At 43.4% G+C, this 22258-nt stretch overlaps 1 protein-coding gene across 1 annotated transcript in view; it reads left to right on the top strand.

The window, feature by feature from the left end:
- hcn1 (hyperpolarization activated cyclic nucleotide-gated potassium channel 1) overlaps positions 1-22258 on the top strand; it is a gene marked incomplete at both ends in the record, with an annotated part of 53998 nt that overhangs the window by 3816 nt on the left and 27924 nt on the right. Inside the window, 2 exons of the mRNA XM_079289884.1 lie at positions 2163-2586; positions 21003-21164. Of these exons, the coding sequence (XP_079146010.1) occupies positions 2163-2586; positions 21003-21164 (586 nt within the window). The remainder of the gene's footprint in view (positions 1-2162; positions 2587-21002; positions 21165-22258) is intronic.

Below are 22258 nucleotides of genomic sequence, written 5' to 3'. Positions count from 1 at the left end.
AATCGAAGAAGGACTCTGCACAACAAATGACGAGCAGCAGTGCAGGGCGCTGGGTTTATCTGGATGCTAATGCATGTGGCTGGGGCAAAAAAAAGGCTCAAGGTGAGTGTACTACGAGAGCTGTGGGTGAATGTGGATGTAAAGTAGGTGCACCAGTGGAGCTACCACACCTGAAGCAGGAGTTTGACTGGTGACTTCAGTGCATTGCCGGAGTAGGAGCTGCATTTACAGCTGGATGCACATGCTCTCAGCTACTGGTGTAACCGGGGCTGCATGCATTCTCAGAGTTGGAGCATTGAAGCAAGAGCTTTAATACAATGATGTAGCAAGAGCTGGGTGCAGTTTCCGAGCTGCCGTTGGAGCTGACACTTTGCGACTGGATCTTTAAAACGAAAGGGGGCAACTCGCTTCGTATTCAAGCGTCTGCAGCGCTCTGTTTTTCAGGGATTCTTCAAACTTTGTGAACAACTTCTCTCTCTGTTGCAGTACAGTTTGCCGTTTCCTGTTTTATAGTTTGTAATTCAAGAATTGAAACACAATGTTTTATTCATTCGATAAGTGGGTGTCTTAGAGGTCATGTGCAGTATAAATGCCACCTACACAAGTCACGAGAGAAACAGAATTAATCGTCAAGATGTGGGCACTGAGTGGGTTTTTGATTATATTAGTATGAGTGGAAAGAAATCATTTTCCATTCTTTGAAAAATAGCAATTTAACAGATGTTAGTATTACATTCTTGAGTGCTGTACGAATATTTCCGATTTTTCCTTTTTGAACCCTCATTTTGCATTTTTTTTTCCCAACAATTTATTTGATGCTGTTTTGTTAAAACTCTTTTTTTTATATGAAAAGAAAAAAACTTGACTTCATTTTAGAGCTTTTATTTTTCTTTGTTCTCTTTTTTGACCACAGACTAATTGAGATATCTAAAGTAAGTTATGTTTTCTACAATGACCCCAAAAAGGTCTTTATGATCACGGTTTAATTTTTGTTTTTGATCTCGTTATGAAGCATTTGAAAAGATGAATCATCGCGGATGTCGTCACTGCAGCCTCTTATTCTTCAATATGAATAAAAAGACTAAGTCATGCCACACACACACATACTGTACTGTATGCACATTATCCTGGCACGTCTGCTGAAGGGGTAGCAACAGACTGAAAGGTTGACAATAGTGTGTGTGTGTGTATTCGATATGGTATGTATTTGTGTGTTTGTCGTAAGCTAAGGTAAAGACAAATCTCATGCCCAGTGTCATTGTTGTATAAGTATGTTTCTACCAGTATAACTAAATGAATGAACAGCATCAATTAATCCAAAGTGCATCATGTTCTGTGCTTCAATGTCCCACTCAAGGTGTTGAGTCAAGGCTCTCCATATATGAAGAGTCCACTCCACAGGCCCCAGTTTAACGCCAGTAAAAATACCTACGGTGAACACAATGAACCACCTCGATGACCGCTGTTTAGTTTACGTGAAGACAATTATCAGACACATGATCTGTGGATATTTATAAGACCAAGGCCCAGTCTTAATTCATTCAAACGGATCCATTACTAGCTTCCCAGCCAGACAGGCAGCCTGCCAACCAGCCAGCGAGTCCATTTCCATCCTCAACAGCAGCAATGGATAGGCAGCAGGGCAGGGCACAGGCAGGCAGGGATGGCGTCAGTGGAGCGTTTTTAGCACGAGATAGGATTCCTGAAAGCATCTATTTTCATTCACGGTTGCTCGGCCTCTGTCGAGGCCCAGGACACTTGGTGAAAAGAGCAGGGTGCTGATGAATCACTTCTGCCTCTGTTCGTCACAAGACAGAGGGCAGGGACATTAGGAGAGGGTCTTCTTCTAACAGGGCCCCCGGATACATACAGCAAGTGTCGGCAGCACATGTCTCGATGTCCTTGAATCAATGCGAGACAGAAAATATTACATAAGAGCTTTAGGTAACAATGCAAGCACATGTAGCTGTTGAAGCAAGTGAGGACTTAAGAGCCTCTGCACATGTACAGATCTCAGTCTTGAAGTATTTCCCACTGACTATTGTTAGTTTTGGTGATTATTGGTAATACATCAACATCTACGTGAATACACACTGTCTGCATTAACTGTCTACAACATGTTGTCTACCATGCATAACTGATTCATGTGTGTCGCTTCGCAGGTTCTACTGGGACTTGATAATGCTCATCATGATGATGGGGAATCTAATCATCATTCCTGTGGGAATAACCTTCTTCTCAGAGCAGACTACCACCACCTGGCTGGTCTTCAACGTGGCCTCGGACACCATCTTCCTGGTGGACCTGGTCATGAACTTCAGAACGGGGATCGTCAACGAGGAGAGCTCCGAGATCATCCTCGACCCCAAGATCATCAAGATGAATTACCTGAAGAGCTGGTTCGTGGTGGACTTCCTCTCCTCCATTCCAGTGGATTATATCTTTTTAATAGTGGAGAAAGGCTTTGACTCTGAGGTATATAAAACAGCTCGTGCCCTGCGAATCGTCCGTTTCACCAAGATCCTCAGTCTTCTGCGTCTGTTGAGACTGTCCCGACTCATCAGATACATACATCAGTGGGAGGAGGTGCGTATGTGGATGTTTGTCATGTGTACTTGCCTCTTCATGTTTTGTTGGTGCGGTTTTTGCCAGATGACCCAGGTGGATGTTGTGTGAACAATCACAAGGTTTAGACCCCGCTGGACATAACGGAGAGTGACACGTTATTACCCTCCATCGAGTCATCGCACTCCCTGACTCGGACTGTTTAAACGAGCTCCGGTCTTCTCCGTCGCCTGGTAATCATTTCATTACACACCGAAAGATCGTGCTGCTCCATATCATGACCGAAACCAGTCCAGCAGATGCATACATTTTTAGACGTCATGGCCAAAAAGCACCGACATTATGTTTGATTTGAAATGTAGTTTTACATGTGATGTAAGTGGCTGACCATTTAAAATGAGCCCGCCGCTCTGTCTCACCTCGTCCTCAGCGCCCTTGCCCCACAGCGCCCTTGCCCCTCCCGTATTGTCTGACTCCGCTGTTGTTATCGCTGCCGTTGTCCATGCTGTTTGTTACTCTGGGTGAAGCAAATTGTGTCGTTGTCAGAGCTCAACCTGAGCTTGCATTCGCCCACACACACACACACACACACACACACACACACACACACACACACACACACACACACACACACACACACACACACACACTGTATTAATTCAATGACATATCAGTAACAATGGCAGTGAGGAAATCGATTATTTACTCTGCATTTGGCAAACATAGGCTTTCACAAGCACACTATCAGCGAAAGCCATGAACAGGATCAGACCTTAGCGTAAATAGTACAGCCGATTCCCAGCCAGCCATGCTATGGATCAGTGCACATTTATGGAGCAGGGAAAGAGCATCCTCTTGGTTGTGTACCAATAAGGGCAGGGTACTTTTACAGTGTTTGTGGGAGCTTGTATTTTTCTGTCAGGGTATGTTTTAAACTCCACTATATTACCCTCACTGCATACTGTGGCGCTTGAAAAACAAAAGCATTAGTCATGCTTCAGCGACAAACACGCGCGCAATCACCAACCATATTCTGAAAGTGAGCACGATATGGATTGCAGTTGCAGGGTGTTATCTGGGCATGCACACTATGTGGGAAGTTGATTATGAATTTTCATGCAGTGGGAGGATGAGATGGTATGGACCAGGTTAAAAAAACAAACACGTATAGACGGTGCCGCAAGGTTAATGAAAATCTGCGGTGAGCAAGCAGGGAGGCAGGGCAGTATATAGGAATGTGTCATACTGCTCGGATAAAACAGCAGAGCTCACAGCCCCGCACTCTCACGTGGTCTCTCTCATGCTCACCCGGTTATTCCTCTTTTGTCTCAAATTGTCTTTCTGCTTATCAAACTCTGCCTGCCTGTTTCTTCCTCTCTGGTCCTCCCTCTCTCTCTCTCTCTCTCTCTCTCTCCCCTCGCCTGCCTTTCCTCACCCTTTCCACTCACGGCACACCGTCGTCCTTTAGCCCCCTCTCTGCAAAAATACAGCACAGAAATGAAATGATTATTTTGGTGTGCCCGCAGTAAATTGACACACTGATTAATAGTACAACAGCGAATCAGACACATCCACAAGAGACGTGAGAGGAAAGAAAAGGCACTCGCTGGAAATATTCCAAGCTGTCGTAACATGTTAGGTTTAGGATGCAGGATTCGTGCTTCAATGGAGGGACAAATGCAGTCTCCTGCCGTCTTAATGGGTTTCAAGCAGCGAACCATCATGATATCGGCCTTAAAATGGACTCAGTTAGTTATTCAGACAGTGAGTTTTGACAATAAATCATCTTGCAGCCTGTATGTCCGTCATTCCTTCATCTGTCGTGTGCTCCCTGCCCCCCCTTTTTTCACTTTGTCATCATCTTTTCCCTCCATCTGCGAAGTAAAGAGGGCCGTTATTTCATCAGTGCAGGCTGGCCCGTCAGAACTGGGCTAAGTCAGATTTGTGGTTTCGTCCAACCCGATCTCGTGGTCTCATTCTGTGGCGTCTTCTTCTTCACACATGCTCCTTTTTAGCTTCATTTTGACCTCACAGGAGCAGCATATTCCTGCGTGGTGCGATAGACACCGGAATATTCCACAGAGTTCTCTCAATGTGCTGACAGCAGTGCTGGGAAGTGGCTGCTGGGTGTCCAAGTGTAACAGCTGAGTAGCAACAGTATTAGTACCCACAAAGGAACCGATGCATCTTATTTCAGCAACTCACTCCGACTGTCACTCATTCGAGAGGAGTAGTAGACGACTCCATCTGGCCGTACCAATTAGTCAGAAAAATGATGATGGCAAAAAGGGGCTGTATTCGACGCAGTAGTTTGAATAAGCATGAGTACTATCTAAGATGGGATTAGTTACTTTTTGTTATACAGGCTCTGACCTCAGCCTTATTTCTATTCACGCATGTTTCTCTGTGTGTTTGTTCCGTCATTTATTCATTTGTTTGCTCACACGTAATTATTGCAACCCGAAACAGAGGCTGTTTTATAACAGTTCTACACAGAAAGTGTTTTATAAGCACTTTGTGTACGCGCCGGAAAGAGAAGTAAGAAACGTAGACTCAGTCACATCATGTGCCCAGGGAAGTGCTTTTTCAAGGGCCTGTTGTTTTGCCTCTTTGACTTTAAGCAGTCAGTAACCGTGACAGTGAAGCCTGCACTCATATTGCATCAGGTGGCCAAAAACACGACTTCAAATGAAACGCTTGTGTGGCTACGCGTACGCTGAGTGTGCATGTGTCCTCTCGCCATAGGTTCCATTTACTCTGTAACTAATAATTCAATGAGATAATGAGTCCAGTTACCATGCCATTTTTTGCCCTTTCATCTTTAATTCTTCTTTCAAGGGCATTTCTGCCCCCTGCTACTGTTCATATTTAACCCTGCTTCCCTTATGTTTTTCTTATTCTTTCATGTCCTCTCAGATACAGAGATAATTATCCCAATGACCTTAACAGTTGTCTCCAACCTCTGCTGTTACCTTTAGATATGTGCTAATGTTGGAGAGATCTTCCAGGAATAGATGTAGGTACCACACCAGTCCAGTGCTGGTTTAGTTTCATGATGTAATTAATAAAAACATGCAAAAGCAGACTATATGGAAAAGCACTTTTAAGCCCCTGCAGAGAATCCCCACAGCTCCCATCGCCACATCTGGCTCATCACAGCCACCAGGGCTCCCGCCAGCTCCAGCAACAGGGCTCAGGTTGGGCTTGTGGCAGCATACCAGCCCCCCCCCCCCCCCCCCCCCCCCCCCAGGGAGGGTTTGCAACCTTTTCTGAGGCCCCAGGCAGAATTTATCTGTTACTCTACGATGGTTAAAAAAAACTTAACAGTAACTGTGTTACTTGACTTATGTCTCATTGTAAATATCAGCACATTTGACAATGTATTATTATCGAGCACTACGCCACTATTTCTGTTACTGTGCTGTGGTCTACATAAGGTGCAATATATTCCAATCAAGTCGAAACGTTCTCAGTTTGAGTAGATGTTTTTAACTGACAAAAATACAAAAATCTATTTGAATTCTAGATCACCATTTGGTTTATTGGATCAAGTATTTTTCCACAGATGCGTCATCAGTAATTGCTAAGACTTCTGTTGGGACTTAATTATTGTCTCTCTCTGTGATGCTGCATTGGAATAATGCCACTGATTACATTTGAATGATGTGTGTTAAACCAACCCCACTGTATTACACACTGTAACCTAACTTAACCATAACTATGAAATACCTACTCATAAAACATTGAATAGCATACGGTGGATGCATGTTAACACATCTCCCCTCCAATTTGTGTGTTGCTTTCTTGTTTATTGAAACAGATATTGAGGTGTATCACAATACATGTTGTCTGATCAGGTTGCAGAGTCAACTGTACACTGCTTTAGCACACTGTCACATGTGGTGAGGTACACAATGATTGACACCCCCTGTAGTCAGTATAGACATACCGGAGTAGCAGGAAATGAGGCGACGCCACCAGATTCACCGTACGATTATACCAAAAGTGCCGAGCCACTACATTGATAAAGCATACAGTGTGGTTCCTGAGCGGCGCACGTTTTCTATTTTGCATGTCACCCTGTGTTCGTGGTGATGAAACCGTGCCATCATGTCCCCACCAGAGACGGGTTTGTGACAGACATATGCCCGGCACACAGTCTAGATGTGGGGTAGAGGCTTCCCTGAATCAGTGTTGTTTGTTTATTTCATAATCTCTGGCATGCAATAACAAGTATTTCTTTTTTCTTCTTTTTTTTTAATGAGAAAATGGACTGAATGTGCGTGAGGCACATTGCAACTGCCTGTAGCAAGCACGAGCCTCCTATGTGCAGCTCCACTTTGTCAACATCATAACAATCAAAGGGCCGTCATGCTAAATCAACATCAATGTGAGCGACTGAATCACTCCTTTAATGTCAGATTGTTCTGATGATTCACCGCTAATGCCTGGAAAAGATGCTCGTTCATTATATTTCTTTCAAGCGGACGTTTTTTCGACAAGAGATCGATAGAATCTGCAAGTAATCTGTTAATTATAGCATCTGGAGGGATGCCTTGTCCAAAGCAAAGGTGCAGGGTTGATTCACAGCTCAGGCGGTAAATTGATCTGAAAGAAGTGATCCAAATGACCTGGGTGTCTAGTTCACTGTGCAGGGTGCAATAACCCACACTCCTGCCTGACAGTCCGACAGCAGACCTGCCTTCAGACACAGTATGTCAGCAGACTGACATGGGAGGTGTGAAAGTTTGTCTGCACCTTTTCACAGCATCGTGTGTTTCTTTTTTTAATCACCATGTTGAATTAAAGCCAAGACCGAACTTCAAAGGTGTTTCTTAATATACATTTTGATGAAGATAGCTTCTCTTTACCTGTTGCATTCAGCACTTCTTATTATTGTACAGGGCAGATACGAAATTAGAGACATTCATGTCGAGAAAAACATTTCAAATCACGGTGACAACACAGAGGAAGGTTGATAATAGGGACTATAAGGAATACTTTCTTCGTGTGTATATTTGTTCTTTGGCAAATACCCATGTGATGCCTTTAAGTTGCAAGTCAAAGATTAGCAGTTACTTTAGACTACAAAAAACGAAAAAAAGCACAGGCATCTAACGAGATCACGACTCAGCGACTGTGTACTGTAATTTGCCACCTTAGAAACGGATAGTGTGACGTAAAAGGAGATTAGGCGGCTTTGGTTTATAGACTCCTGTCTCTGAACAGGGTACGCCAAGTCCTGGGTGCCTTCAGGCCTCCGCCCTGGTCCCATGCAGGGACACACGTGCATACGTGCGCACACACATACACACACACACACACACACACACGCACACAGACAGAAGGTGTGCTGAATCTTGATGTGCTGAATCATGCGTCAGGTTGAAAGGGAGTGCTTGAAAGATAGATGGAGAGAAAGAGAAGAAACAAACAGCGGAGGGCAGTGTGTGTTACATTTGATCCGTGTGTGTATCACACAGCAGCAACAGTGATTCCTGTGCTACGTTGCCCTGATTGATTTTCTCCTGTGTTGAGCCTTTCTTCTCTCTGTGATTACAGCCTGTTGTTGAAATGACGACAAATGTTTTTAAAATGTGACCCGGTAGACCCGGTTTTCTCAGTGACTGCAGCGCTACCTCACACAAAGGCGACATGAATCTGCAAGTCTACGGTGCATCCGTCACAGAATACAGCCTACGACATTCATAGGAGGACAACTAAAAGGAGCCTGGCCTCATTACCATGTTCTCTCAAAGGGCATTTCGTTGTAGGACACGCATACAGTGGTGAGGAGGAGACCGGCTGCAGGACTCTCCGCTGCGTTGGAGCAGCGCTGTGGACTGACGACTGTTTCCTCTCTTATGTGATGTGATTTGATGTGACGTAATGTGATTTGATGTGACGTAATGTGATTTGATGTGACGTAATGTGATTTGGTCTGGGGTGATGTGATGTGCGAGGCTGGGGATTTCTGCGGGAATGTGTCGTGTCTAAATAAGTGTGTGTGTCTGGATATTTCGTACCCTGTAGCCTAGAGGCGACATATAGCAGCTTGGAAGCACAACCGATCTTTTCCCCTCCTGAAATGACTGTAAATATCAATCTGCCAAGATAATGTGGGGTGGGTTCACTGCAGCAAAGACGAAAAAAATTCGAATAATCAGCCAAAATGAGTATTTCAACTTAACGTTGAAGCAAAAATGAATCAGATTATCTTCTAAGTGCAGTTTTAACACTCCTTGAAAGGCAAGAAATCACACACTGCTTTACAGTGACTCTGCTGGGAAAGTTGAACAACCCCAGAACATGTCGCAACTTCGGAGCAGGTGTTGGTTAGCCCAGATTCTGTGCTGCTGCCGCACGAGGCACACCAAGGCTGCACAGCTGGTTGGATATATTTAATGTCCCCAACAGGGCGAAACCTGGGACATTCAACGTGGTTTTGCACAGCACACTAAAGGAACAACCTTTTCTGTGCCCTGCAGACGTTCGTGTGATTTATCAAGCAGAGGCAGCAGCCTGTGCGTCATGGTTGGAGTTCACGTTTCATTTTGTATGCGCATTCATTAAAGAAGGAAGGAAGGAGCTACAGATTGCATGAATACACAGGTTTAATTAGAGTTTCTCCACTTTCACTGAGAAGGTCCAAATGTTGCCGCTGCTATAAACTTGATATCCAATTGGCCGTGATATTTTGACGAGGCATTTGTAGTGTGCATCAGGCTACTTTTACGAGGGAGTCTAGGGAGCCGTCAATCCTATCAGTTCCACCTACGTCCTCCATGCTTTTGTTCAGTATTTCAGATCATGCCCCTCCATCGTAAAAGACTCTTTAAAAGTTGAATGACTGAAAAATGTTACTAACACATTTATAAATACTGATTATTATTATATTCAACCACTGGTCTGCTGACTTTCAGAACATTATTTTTTTATTAAATAAAAAGTGCAGTGCATATTTGACTGCTCACATACACATAAACAAATATCACGAGGAACACCTGACAAAACAGTAACAGTGACAAACATAATGCAAATAAATTAAGTTACAGCTAAACATGATTGTGAACATGATTGTGCCTGATAACATCATGGAAAAGGACCCCACAGAGAAATAAAACGTTTTTCTTACCTGTAGCTCGATCCAGACTGTAGGTATTGTGTGTCACGAGTGAGATTGTGAGTCTCGCTCTTGTGTGTCTCGCAAGGGAAGTCTTGAAATCTTGCTTCACATCCACATCGTCAGTTAAATATTCATCCGTGACACTGAAAATCTTTCATCTAACACTCATCTACGCGTTCCGTATCCCTCGCTGCAACTCTCACTCATGTTTCCACAGAAAGTGTACGATTACAGATTAGATAACATATAATAAAATATGTTATTTATCTAAAGGGTCCTTTCCACAATGTCAGACAATCTGAGTCTATCAATGGCAGAAACAAGCTCTTGACCGGGCAGGCTGCTGGAGGCGAAGCAGACCTTTTGTTGTACCTGTGGGAGCTGCAGAGTTCCGTCACATGTCTTCATGTGTGACAATCTGCCCGTCGCACATTTGACATGCTGTGAGGAGGGGGAGGGGGGGGGGGGCTTCCGCTGTGAATGAGGCACCCACGGTGTCACAGCACCAGCATCACTGGTAAACACACTGGACAAGAATCTGCTGTTTTGTCAATGCGATCATTTGTGTAAGGTAATATACTAAAGATTTAGAAAATGTGCTTTTTCATTTCTGTTACCGTACTGTAGTCGTCGACTTGATTTGTTTGAGCTTTAGATCCCCCATAGATATTCATTTCGCACTGTTTTCAGATTTACACAGTGACACATTTGTTGAGGGTGCAGTTGGGCCTAAAGATGAATCTTTTCCAAATACGAGCGTTGTCTCTCTTCTTCTCTAACCGTGGTTACGTTTGTATGTTAACTGCAACTTTTCTTACAGGACGACTTAACCGTCAAGTCTGTACGCTCCAAGATGGGATCCCTTCTATAAAAATAACTCCACACATACTGCAAGGAAGAAGAGTAAGCAGCAAAAATATTGGGGGAATTTTTATTGATTGAAGTGTCAAGTGTGGACATTTGCAGACGCAGCTGCGTTTTTATCTGGTACATCCGGTCGCAAAGTTGCATTGGAAAGACAAGTGAAACCAACAGCCTCCGGCCATTGCTGTCTTTTCACCCTGTCACGCACACACACGCACAGCAGCAGCCTAATGGACTCCTCCAGTCCAATTTTGTCTCGCAGACAAAAATGAGAGACAATGCTTTCCCCCCCCCCTCTCATGCTGTCTGCCTTGTCGTCTCTGTTTTAAGACACGGCTCTCTGGCGAGGAACACAATGTGCCTTGAATCGTGTTGTTGCTCAGCTCTCTGAGGGAAGCTCACTCTTGGCCCGCGGGGTGGAAAAATCCCAGACGCCACCGCCTGGAAGAAAGAGTCCTCCTCATCCCCTGTAGATTTAACCCATGTTCCTCTTGCCAAGCCACTCGGCGCTCCTTCTGCTGCTGTAGCTGGTCTTGTTAACTGCGGAAGAGAGTGTTAATTGCTTGACCATATGTTTTAGACGACAGCGTTAATGGAACCATCGTGTCTAAGTGGCGCGAAAAGTAGTAGCTTTAAACACTGATTATACTGACACAGCTCCGCTTTATTTCTGTTTTGTCAAATCAGAGACTGGAAGTCGTTTTACACACACTATCAATACAAAGTGATCATGTCAACAGTATTGCCTGCACAGCAGCTCCAATACACGATGATATTCAAACATTGGTTAAGTGTAAACGTGTGGATTGGGGGAGGTGTGCAGGCGTTGCTCTTGACATGTAAAATATTGGATGCAGCACACATTCACTCAAAGTGTGTCTTGTAGATGCCTTCATGAACAGATCGAACGGGATGAGGGAGAGCAAGGCGAGAAAGCATTCGAGTTGAGAGGAAATATAGGTTCAAATAGGCTAGATTGTCAGCACCCATATGTTTCAAGCTTAAAATAATGAAATAAATCCCTTTGATGTGTCCATGTTGGGAAATTTTGATGACGGCTCCAGTAAAGCTCCGTTTCTTTCTCCCATGTCTCAAAGACATAGGAAACAAAAATTTCACAAAGCTGATTATTTCATGAAACACGTTTTGGAGATGCATGATTTGGACGGCGACAAATTTAGATGAACCACACCATGCCTACCTCAATATACATCCTCTTTTTAATCGTGTACACGCCTCTAGCAGTCAAACATATTTTGAATCTGCTGATTCAACGTTTGTCGAGACACAACTATCATACTTGATACTAGATATATTATTACATAATGTTAATGAATAATATGAGAGACATGCTGTTCGTGCTATGTCCGTCCTGTCGGCTGAGGAAGTTAAGTCAATTAATACATCGATGTGATTCAATAAAAAAAAGATCACTTTGTGTCATACTGTGTCACTGTACCTCTATCTCTCTGTCTCTGTCCTCTCATCTGTCACGGTCAGTCTGTCTCTCAGTTCGGCCCGTTATTTGATTTAGTTTTAGTTCCAGTAAAGCATCGTTATAATAGTTTTTAATCATGAATATTCTAAGGTAAATGGAGCCAGGTCTCATACGATACAAATGACTGAATCAGAGTAGTCAGCGACTGACGCACTGCCATCTTCTTTTGTTGAGCCAGAGGTACAAATGTTTCAGCATCCCCACAGCAGTCAAACTACATCAACATCTGCTGCTTATTTTTCAGCATGATTTAGTTTTTTTTTATTATTTTGATATTCGGCAAAAATATAAATATACTTCTCAGGGTTTGTATTAACCTTCTCCAGAGAGTGCTGAGTAAAAAAAAAACAGGAAGTGAAAAGAAAGCGGCTTTGATGATCCGTCCATCCACTCGGGATATCCCCCTGTGAACACAAGTTTCCTTCTGCATAGTGTGCACAGTACAGTAAGCAGACGGACGACAGATATAGTCTTGGGAGGGGGCTGAAGTGATAAGTGCGGCGATTAGGCTAATCTCTGGTTATTTTTGTGCGCTGGGCTGTTGTTGCTGGTTGCTGTGTGTGTGTGTGTGTGTGTGTGTGTGTGAGGTATGTTGGGAAGACAGCCATTGGTGATCCCTGGTAGTTAGCTGAGAAGAAAAGCTCTTATGATCCGCGTACTACAGACTCTCCACACTTGACTGACTCTCCATGAGGCACATAATGATCCCTTGGTTACTTACAGGGGGATTATCATGGCAGGCATATCCCTGTAATGATGTCTTGTGAAAAAATAATTCATTTGCAACCAGTGAAGCATTTCGGGGGTTCGTCTACTCTCACTTCCCAAGAGTTAATGTTGTAGCGGATGGATTTACCGAAGCACCCTTAATCCATCTGCCGTAACAGCAGCTGTGCTCATCTATGGAAGTCTAGCTGTTAATGTGAACCATTTGTATCGTCTCGTATAGCAACGGGCTGTTATTACGTCGTAGGGAAGTGCTGTTATGGATGTCCATTTGTGACAACGGCACAGATTAGACGTAGCGTATCAAGTGTGGCTACTCGTGATGCTACAGCCAACAGAGTCAGAGGTATGTGAGACGAGATAATGCGTTGTATCTCCACTCTGGGTTGCGTGACTGCTCATAATATCCTACCAGCCCCATATGGCTGTGTATTTACAGTATTACATTGCTGTCGTTGTACAGCACTTAATGTTTTGCTGATTGTACAGTTTTGTTGTTTCCACATTATGCTGAGAAGAAACATGGCTTCTAGTCATCATGAGTTGTGTTTGCACCCCACATGCCACAAAACAACATAAATGATCAATTGCATTAATATATGAATAAATCACGAGTTTAAAATCATACTATGAGGCCATCTCTGTATTTGGGGTGAGCCCTCGCTGTAGAATGTGGTAGGAAGGTCCATCTCGCCGATGTTTGCATGGACACAGCAGGTCATCCTGTGCAATCCAGGCAAATCCCTCCTGCTCTCACATGGCCGCTAATCTTCCCTGACTGCCTTCTTAGCACAACCGCAACTCCGGCTACAACACTCGCCCCCTGCCTCTTTACACTCCTCTCTGACATTTAGGAAACTGCATCTTGCTTGCCTTCCTGCAGGATATTTTTTGTAAATCGTTTACAAATTGCTTGTAAATTAAGCCTGCTTAAAATAAAAAAAATCATGACGTCCACAAGCAGTACAACAAATTTCAATTTTGATACTTGAACTCTTTAAAGTCCGGAATGAAATGTAAAGTTTATTTCCGGAAACGCTGTGTGGCTTGACATTTTTTGCAGAGAGTTAGATGAGAAGTTCGATGTACCTCTGATGTGTATGTGTTACATATAGAGCCAGAGCCGGGAGTCAATTAGCTTAGCTTAGCATAATATGAAAGGGGTAACTCGCAGTGATGAACCCACGGAGAATTACCCCCTGAATATGGAGCTCCCCTCATCTTAACGGAGCTTTATAGTGAGTTTCAGCTCATCGTTTAGCTGTCTGATAACTACTGTTTTGGTTCGCTCTCGCCGCTCTTACTGCGGCTGCACCAAACATGAGACGGACACGGTTGGTGACTACATAGCCGGTGAACAAAGTGGAGCATTTATCTGCTAAAGAGACAGATATTTTCCTCAGGAGATGGTAGAGACCAAAAACAGAGCTAAAAGAGAGTGAATGTTGGACTTACATTCATCGGGGGACCAGAAACACAACTCCAAAGGAAAGATGAAGTTTCTCCATAACTGCTTGATTTGAAAAATTTGCAAGTTCACCGTATCGACTCAAAGGGTGCCGACATGTCAGTGTTGTGTTCACGTTCTTTTGATTGACGTATGGTTCATCCAATCACCTGCCAGGTGATTTTTGAAAGTGCCTGCCTTCTTTCCAATGACGGCTTCTCAGACGGTTCTGTGTAACAAACTGGAAGATCACTGAATTCAAACACACTGTTATCGTGTATCTGTCTGAATATATTTAAGAGTTAATCTGTTTTTGGAACGCGGGCAGCAGCGCCTTGGATCGATTTATAGAGCATGCCTCTCTGTTACCTCGGCTCCTTGTCCCTTTTTTTTTCTTTCCTCCATCATAGACCGACCGACAACATCATTCCAGGAATCAAATCCGTGTCCTCAGTCCGACTGAAACAGACTTGCATAACCAGACAGTTGGAGAGAAAATAGGTCATGTTTGGAAACAGTTCTTGAGCCTACTGGCAAGTTTTTTTGAACAATATGTCCCAACATAAGCGTCGGTGCTTGTGTTTGGGGTTATTAGCCATGTGTACATGTTTGTCAGAGCTTAGCTGATGTTGATGTGTTGTTACCGCTGCTCAGGTTACAGGTACAAATCAATAGAACATTCAAACTCCTCCTCAGCCATAAATACATGTGCCTGTTCCCCCGATGCACACTGAGCCGTTCCTTGCGCAGAGCGGACTTTTATAAGCATTGAAAGAAATTTCGAAAGAACGTGCATAAATGAACCGCGTACATTAATCCCCCACGTGGGAACATTATTTTGTTTCAGAAAATGAAGGCTTAGCACGCTGTGTGGGTCACAGTATATATAAATACAGTGTTGTTACACAAGCCACCGATGAATTCCATGCAGAAAAGCACATGAACGTGACCCCTGTAGCTGTGCGAGCTTCTGCCCCAGAGCATGCTGCCTCTGCCAGTGCAGCTCTGACTGGTTGAGCGCAGATTAAAGCAGAACAGTGGTGTTGAGGTTATCACGCTCACACGACCGAAATAGACGCAGAGCGGGTGAGACAGCGGGCAAAGGCGGCTACGCTCGCAGTACAGTGTGATGTGATTCGTGGAAGAACCGGAGAATACTGCTGACGGACCCAGAAAACGGTGGAGAACAGAGCGGATGAACTCCCGCCGGAAAAAGAGCTATACTTGGGCGGAAGGAGTCTTTATTTGAACTGCTGATCGACACATGACCACGGGCTGACTTTTCCCAGTTAAGCGAATGCATTGATTGATGGTTGGTATGGGCCAATCCAGTAAAGAACAGTATCACCATTAGTCTGCAACACCTCGCCTTTTTATTGATACATTTGTTTTGCGGGCTGGATATTAAATGGCACTTCAGTGTGTTATTTGCAATTACATTTCGCTGTAATGTGAGCTGTTATCGCTTCAACTCTGTTCTTTGAGGCTCATTTGTGGCGAGTGCAGCGACGCCATTGTTTTATGGTCTTTGCAAGAAATGCTCTGAATTTGAGTGCTCGTCAAATAAATGCTGGCAAAGCTGCTGAGATGTCGAACAAACGGGTCGGTGCGACTTTTAAATGGATCCAAATCAACAAGATGAATGAGTGGGAAGGCCGGGATCTGTGTGAAAAGCGGCATGTTAAAGAAATGTGTTGTACTTATGTCAACTAAATCAATATCAGGAGGAACAAAGCTGAATACTTTAATTATGCATGTCCATGTAATGCTACTTTATACTTCTAATCCACTTAATTTGAGAGGGAAATATACTTTTTTCTAACTACATTACCACAGATTAGGCAGTATATCAAGTAGTTCATAATAGTACACTCTGAAAGTGGCCCGTTTACTTCTCATTACTTCTTTTACTTACTACTACTTCCGTGGATGTCGTGCTTCACTGTGCATGGGCAGCAGAAGTGTATGCAGTAAAGAAATAATGACCTGTCCCCTGTTACATCAATAGCTCACTACTTGTTTTCTGCTTTTTTTTTTTTAAAGATCCCATTGATCACCAACTGCCTTTTAATTAAGTCTCTGGCTGCAAATTACTGTTTGTAGCCTCATTACCTAAATGTACTACGTGCTACCGCTGCAGATCCACAGCTTTGTCTGCAGAGAAAACAACAGTTTTCACACAGCAGTATTGTGGCACGAAGAGTTTTGCGTATCAAGTTGCTGAAAAGATGTTCCATCTTCTCTGCTCTCCATCTGTAGTCTGGTCTATTCTAGTCTGCATTGTAGACAGATTTGCAGACTGATTAGCTTCTCAGAGTATACAGCACGCAGCCCGAGGCACTGAAATAATGCCAACTCTGTTTATGTCTATATATTGCTGAGCTATACATATATGAACATTGTGCATCGGGCATTACAGGCATGTGAACTGTAATTATTTCCAGTAATCTGCTTTTCTTAAGGGGAGAAACCGGCACTGGAAGTGTAAAATGTTCCGTATCCAGCGTTCTCTGCTGGGACTTTGTCTTCAGGAGTTTTTTAGTTGTTGTTTTTATAGAAATCAACTTTTTAATGGCAACAGCTTTCCTGATATACAGAAGAACAAGGAGGTAAACGTGAGACTTGCTAAATCCCAGTGAATTCCCATTACATGATAATATGATTTTTCAAATCCAAGTTCCACTGTAATTTTGTGATTAAGCAACACCAAGAGAGATCCAAAAGGAGATTTCTGAGACGATGTTAAGCAGGAGAATTCCAGGTTTGCCTGGAAGCAGTTTTGTCATCCCTCAATGTAACAGCCAGTGGTGGCTTTAATCCCCTCAAATTAGTCCCTCGCTAATCCTCAGTAACCTCAAACAGAGGTCACGCATGTCCAATTTGAAGATGCATAAAGAACACTTTCTAATTGTGTGTCCAAGGCCCACAGCTTGGCGATCGTTAATTCTCCTGCATGCTCTTTTTCGCTGCATATCAGTAAATAAAAAAAGTAAATCTTGTGAAAGTTTAGGTGAAACACGTGTCGGACCACCGGACTAAGTTTTGTAATTTTTTTTGTAATTATAAAACCAGTTTATAGAAGTGTATTCATGTGTGTAAACACACCTCACAGGTTGACATCCACTCGACCGTACTGCACCGATGAAAAGATGGGGGACGTGCCAAATGTGAAGGAGCGCCGTTGCTGGCTGGATACGACCGGCGTGTAACCTTGTGCGGCTATCACATCACATCTTGGCCGTCCGTCTCGTCTGTATTAGAGGATTATGCTGACCTATGCCCCTGCCCTGTCCCCGGACAAATTTAAGCTGAATGCACTTAATTCTAAGCCTATATTTTGCCGATACCAACCAAGAGTAATGGCTTTTGGCTCTCAGTCAGTGTTACCCATTTCCTCCTGTCCTCTGGTCACTTGTCGTGCCTCACTTTAGGGACGTTCTGAAATTGTCACTGCCCCTCGTCTCCTGTGTAATTGTAATGTGGTTAAAGATTTCACAAGACCCCTCTCAACCTGTGGCACATTGGACACAATTCCTGCAAAAGGAAGCCGGGTCCTGCACGGCAGAATACAGTGTAAGCTTGTGCTAATGCTGCTTCTGCAGAGCAGCTTTTGCTCACATCTTCTCAAAAACAGGCTGAGAGGCAACCAAACTCAGAGAGAGTATGACGGGCTGGTACTGCAACCAACACTGCGACCCCTTAGAAAGTTAGCGAGCTGTCTATGCTCCACAGGCTTAAACTATTAGTCGATCAACAGAAAGTGAATCGGCAACTACCGGTATATAATAATTATTTCATTAAAAAATATTTCTTCAAACATTAGCTTGTTCTACCTTCCAAATTGTGAGGATGAACTGCCTGTTCTCTGTTTTATGCCATTGTAAATTCAATATATTTGGATTTTGGACTTTTGGTCATGCAAAACAAACTATTTGAAGATGACACCTTGGAATGAATTAATCATGAAATTCATTTAGCAGATGAATTAATAATGACGATACGTGTAAGTTGCAGTGCATTTCCAGGGCCAGAGTTCAGAAGTTGACTTCATTCAAGCTATTAGTTTATAAGTTGCGAGCTAGTTTAAGTGACTTCCTCAAACGTTTCTGTTACTTCAGATATCGTCAGTGCTGTGGGGCTTTTACATGAAACGAAACACAGGCAGGCCCATTGTGTGCCACACGGAAAGCCTCGGTCAGCACAACTTATAAACACTCCGTCATAGATCTGATCAAATATGTGCATGTTTGAAAGTTGTTGAGGACTGAGGACTGCTGAGCATCTTTATTTCTGGGACATATCCTGAGCGTGACATAGGACTCCACTACCTCACTCTTTAACACCCCGTCTAACTTTCCTGTTTCTATCCTCACTGTGCGATTGATTAGCGTAACAAAGGTGTAGGATGCTCATAAAAGTGTCACATATTGATTATAATCTTTAAAATATTACAAATAAAGTATTATATGGAGACAGTTTTTGTCCGAATTGAGTGTTATTTCAGCAGTGGGTAACAACTGCAGCTTCAAAATAGTTTAAATTCACCCCCCATGTATCCACCCTGCTTCACAAAGAAGGTCAACCTGTATAATCCTGTGACCTGACCAGTGATCTACAGCGGGAGCCTCTATTATTAAGACCTATATTAATCGACTAACAGCTTGTGGCTACCTGCTGCCACGAGCAGACCTTTCATGCCGGGTGCCCATGAAATACAAACCCAAACAAAGTTAATGAGTTTCTACATGTTTCCTCTCTGCCCTCGGTGACTCAGCGTGACCCAGAGGTTGCAGACGCTCCCCGGCAAAGTGAAATGGTGCCTGGGAATTTAAACCTCACCACAACCTTCGCACACGTCACCTTATCACCTCACAACCCCCCCCCCCTTTTCTTTCAGAGTCTCTTTTGTTGTTTTTTGATTATGCGTTAGTCAGTTGACCTTTTTTGAGTTCTGCCTGGTGTGAATCATTTGCAATTCAAAGGGTGAGCAAAGAGCTACTTCCTGTTTACCCGTCTCATCCAAGAAAGTATACCTTTATTAGTCACCTTTCTGTCTTTGTTTTTCCTCTCCCCCGTTGCTCTCTTTGTCTTGCGCTGTGCCTGTTCTTTCCTATTATGTCACCAAACTATAATGACACACACACACACACACACACACACACAGCCAACAGAGGGAGAGAGAGAGTTCTGCTGTATTAAGAATAAAGATGTAGGCAGCAGAAGAGATGTTTGGTGCATTGAGACAGCCGTCCTGTAAGCTCGTGGCTCATTTTAGCCTGTGAGGGCAGTGCACTGTACCTGCCTGTGGTTGAGTTGAACCATAGAGGGATCTGAGCATCAGCTGAGCATCAGCTCAGCCTCTTGTTCTCTCATCTGTTCTGTGTGTGGACACTGTCCTTTGTGCAGGAAGGTTAGAGGACAGACACAATAGACCGGCGTGGAGAGATGCAGATTCAAAGCGCTTTTAAAGCACCTGGATTTAGGAAAACATGAATTTCATGCTCAGGCTCTCTTTCTTTCCTGGAGTGATTGCACGATATGAGAGGAGGAAGTAAGTAGTCATTGCAATTTGGTCAAAAGTGGACAGTATTTTTCTCCAAATTCTGAAGTATATGTCAGCCAGAAATAGAACTGAGGACAAGCATAACAGGCAGCTAACGCCAAAATAAAGATTGGAACTGCAGTTAGACATAGAGTAAAAGATGATTTATTAGAAAATAGAACTGATCTATGGAACAAAGTACTGCTCTTATTCATTTGAAAAGATTGAAAACAAATGTACTGTACATAGATTCACCTCAATATAAATAAATATATAAAACAATAACTTTTTACCACTAGTGTAGGAAAACATACCCTGATATATATACTTATGATAAGTAGAATGAGCAATTTACAGAGATGGGAGAGCCATAAACTTAAAAATAGATTCTAATTACTTGAAGTCTTCCATTCAACAAATTGGCAAATTGCGCAGGTTTATTATGCAAAACCCACCAACCAGAAATCAGCAATCTTTTCTTCTTCTTTTTTCTTCTTTTTTTCCATATTTAACTTTTTTAGAAGGAGAAATTGAGCTTCAGTGTCGAGGTGATTATGGAATAACTAACCTGGGAAGAAGTAATGTGTTTCTCACGCTAATGGGGAAACTCTGAATTAGTGCTACAGCCAACGGGGCGTGAGTCAATTCTCTTCGCCCAGATCGAACGTGAATGAAGCCGCTTCACATTACACACATATGCTCACTCACCCTGCTGATGGCTTTCTATTCTGAAATGTCCCGCTCTGATGGAATAACCACACCAGCAGTAGATGGTATTTAAACACACGCCCCGGCAGATTATTCCAGGTGTGTGTGCCCTCCCTTTCTCATTCAGTATTTCGTTCCCTTCACTCGCTCTGCATTACCTTCTCTGTGCTGTACGTGTGTATTTCCCTCATTGCTCAGTTTGTTTTGGAAAGCGGCCATGTTGAATAATGCAGCTTTGTGAGATGTGCGCGCACACACACACACACACACACACACACTGGCGGCGACCACATTCTCTGGTGGCCAAACAGGCACACCATGCCCTCCACTTCAAAGGTGACTTTGTACTTTTGTGAACGTTTTAAGTATCTTTTTAACCTTTTGAAAAGAAAAAAATCTTTTTTGTATCTCTAAAATTCCAACGCAGGTCTGCGTTGTTTATGTACATTTTCAGACAACAAAGATGGAGACAATAAAGATGCCTAACTGAGATCTCTCTCCTTCTTTCTTTCTCTCTCTCTGGCAGATTTTCCATATGACCTATGACCTGGCTAGTGCAGTGGTAAGAATATTTAATTTGATAGGGATGATGCTGCTTCTGTGTCACTGGGATGGCTGCCTCCAGTATCTGGTGCCTCTCCTCCAAGACTTCCCCCCTGACTGTTGGGTGTCCCTAAACGGTATGGTTGTAAGTATTACACACTCTTCTCCTTTGTTTGTTATTTTTTGGCATTTGGCCTTTGCATTGCTACATACATGATATTGCGCTAAAGATAGCTGCACTCAATTATAAGACATGGAAATAACAGGCGTGGTTCTTGAACTGCAGTGTAGGACGAGTCAGTCATAGCATTACAGTACAGTATGTACTTATAATACTACTGTACAGTGCATGAACACCAATGCTACTGGAACAGCAATGTGCAGCATTTTTTTGGTGCAAAATTGCCTTATTTGAGGTCTTTGGGGTTTGTTTCCTGCAACTGTTTTCAGCCTCTCTCTCTCTCTCTCTCTCTCTCTCTCTCTCTCTCTCTCTCTCTCTCTCTCGTTCTCTCTCGTGTGCTCGGAGGCATCGGGCTGGAGGTGCAAAATGCCAGCTTTCCTCAACATCACCACCCTGCTGTATCCAGCGCTTATTTGTACTTTAAGGAAATGAGATGCCCAACTGAGCCCAATGCCAGCCGTGTTATTAATCCCAAACAGACATTATCCATCTGTGTTTGAAACCAAAATCTATTTGCAGCGATATAATTTCCCACATCACTGTCACAATTGCTCCTTGCTCATGGTTACGTACGCAAACATGGGCAAACTGCTCCTTCATGTGCTGCAGCACCGCAGATGTTTTTCTCGACTTTCCACTGATCAACATTACTCTGGATACAAAATAACTTGTAATAACCGAGCTTAATCATAAGGGTCTCTTTGCACTTGTGCTGCGTGTTGCCCCTCTTGCTCAGAATGAATCATCTATTTTCCCTCTCTTGTATGCAAATGGGGATCATGTAGAAGGCTAATTGGCTGCCCCCTGTGTGGCGGGATCATTTGCACTATCAAAATCTATAGCCGTAGTTGGAGATTCGCAAAAAGGGCCTCTGAAGACAACAGCTGATGTACTGTAGGATAGCTGTGTGCTGGATGCTTATAGGCGACTTAAAGCAGTTGTGACGTTGGTAAAATGAAACTGGAATAATTAGTATGTGTCGAAACAACATTACAAAGATGTCTCCCAGCTCCTCGCAGATATAACGTTTCTCGTGACGTGTTCAGACTGCAGCTGAG

This window comes from Melanostigma gelatinosum, assembly GCF_949748355.1.
Source record: "Melanostigma gelatinosum genome assembly, chromosome: 18".
NCBI lineage: Eukaryota > Metazoa > Chordata > Actinopteri > Perciformes > Zoarcidae > Melanostigma > Melanostigma gelatinosum.
This window is presented reverse-complemented; position numbering and strand designations above follow the sequence as displayed.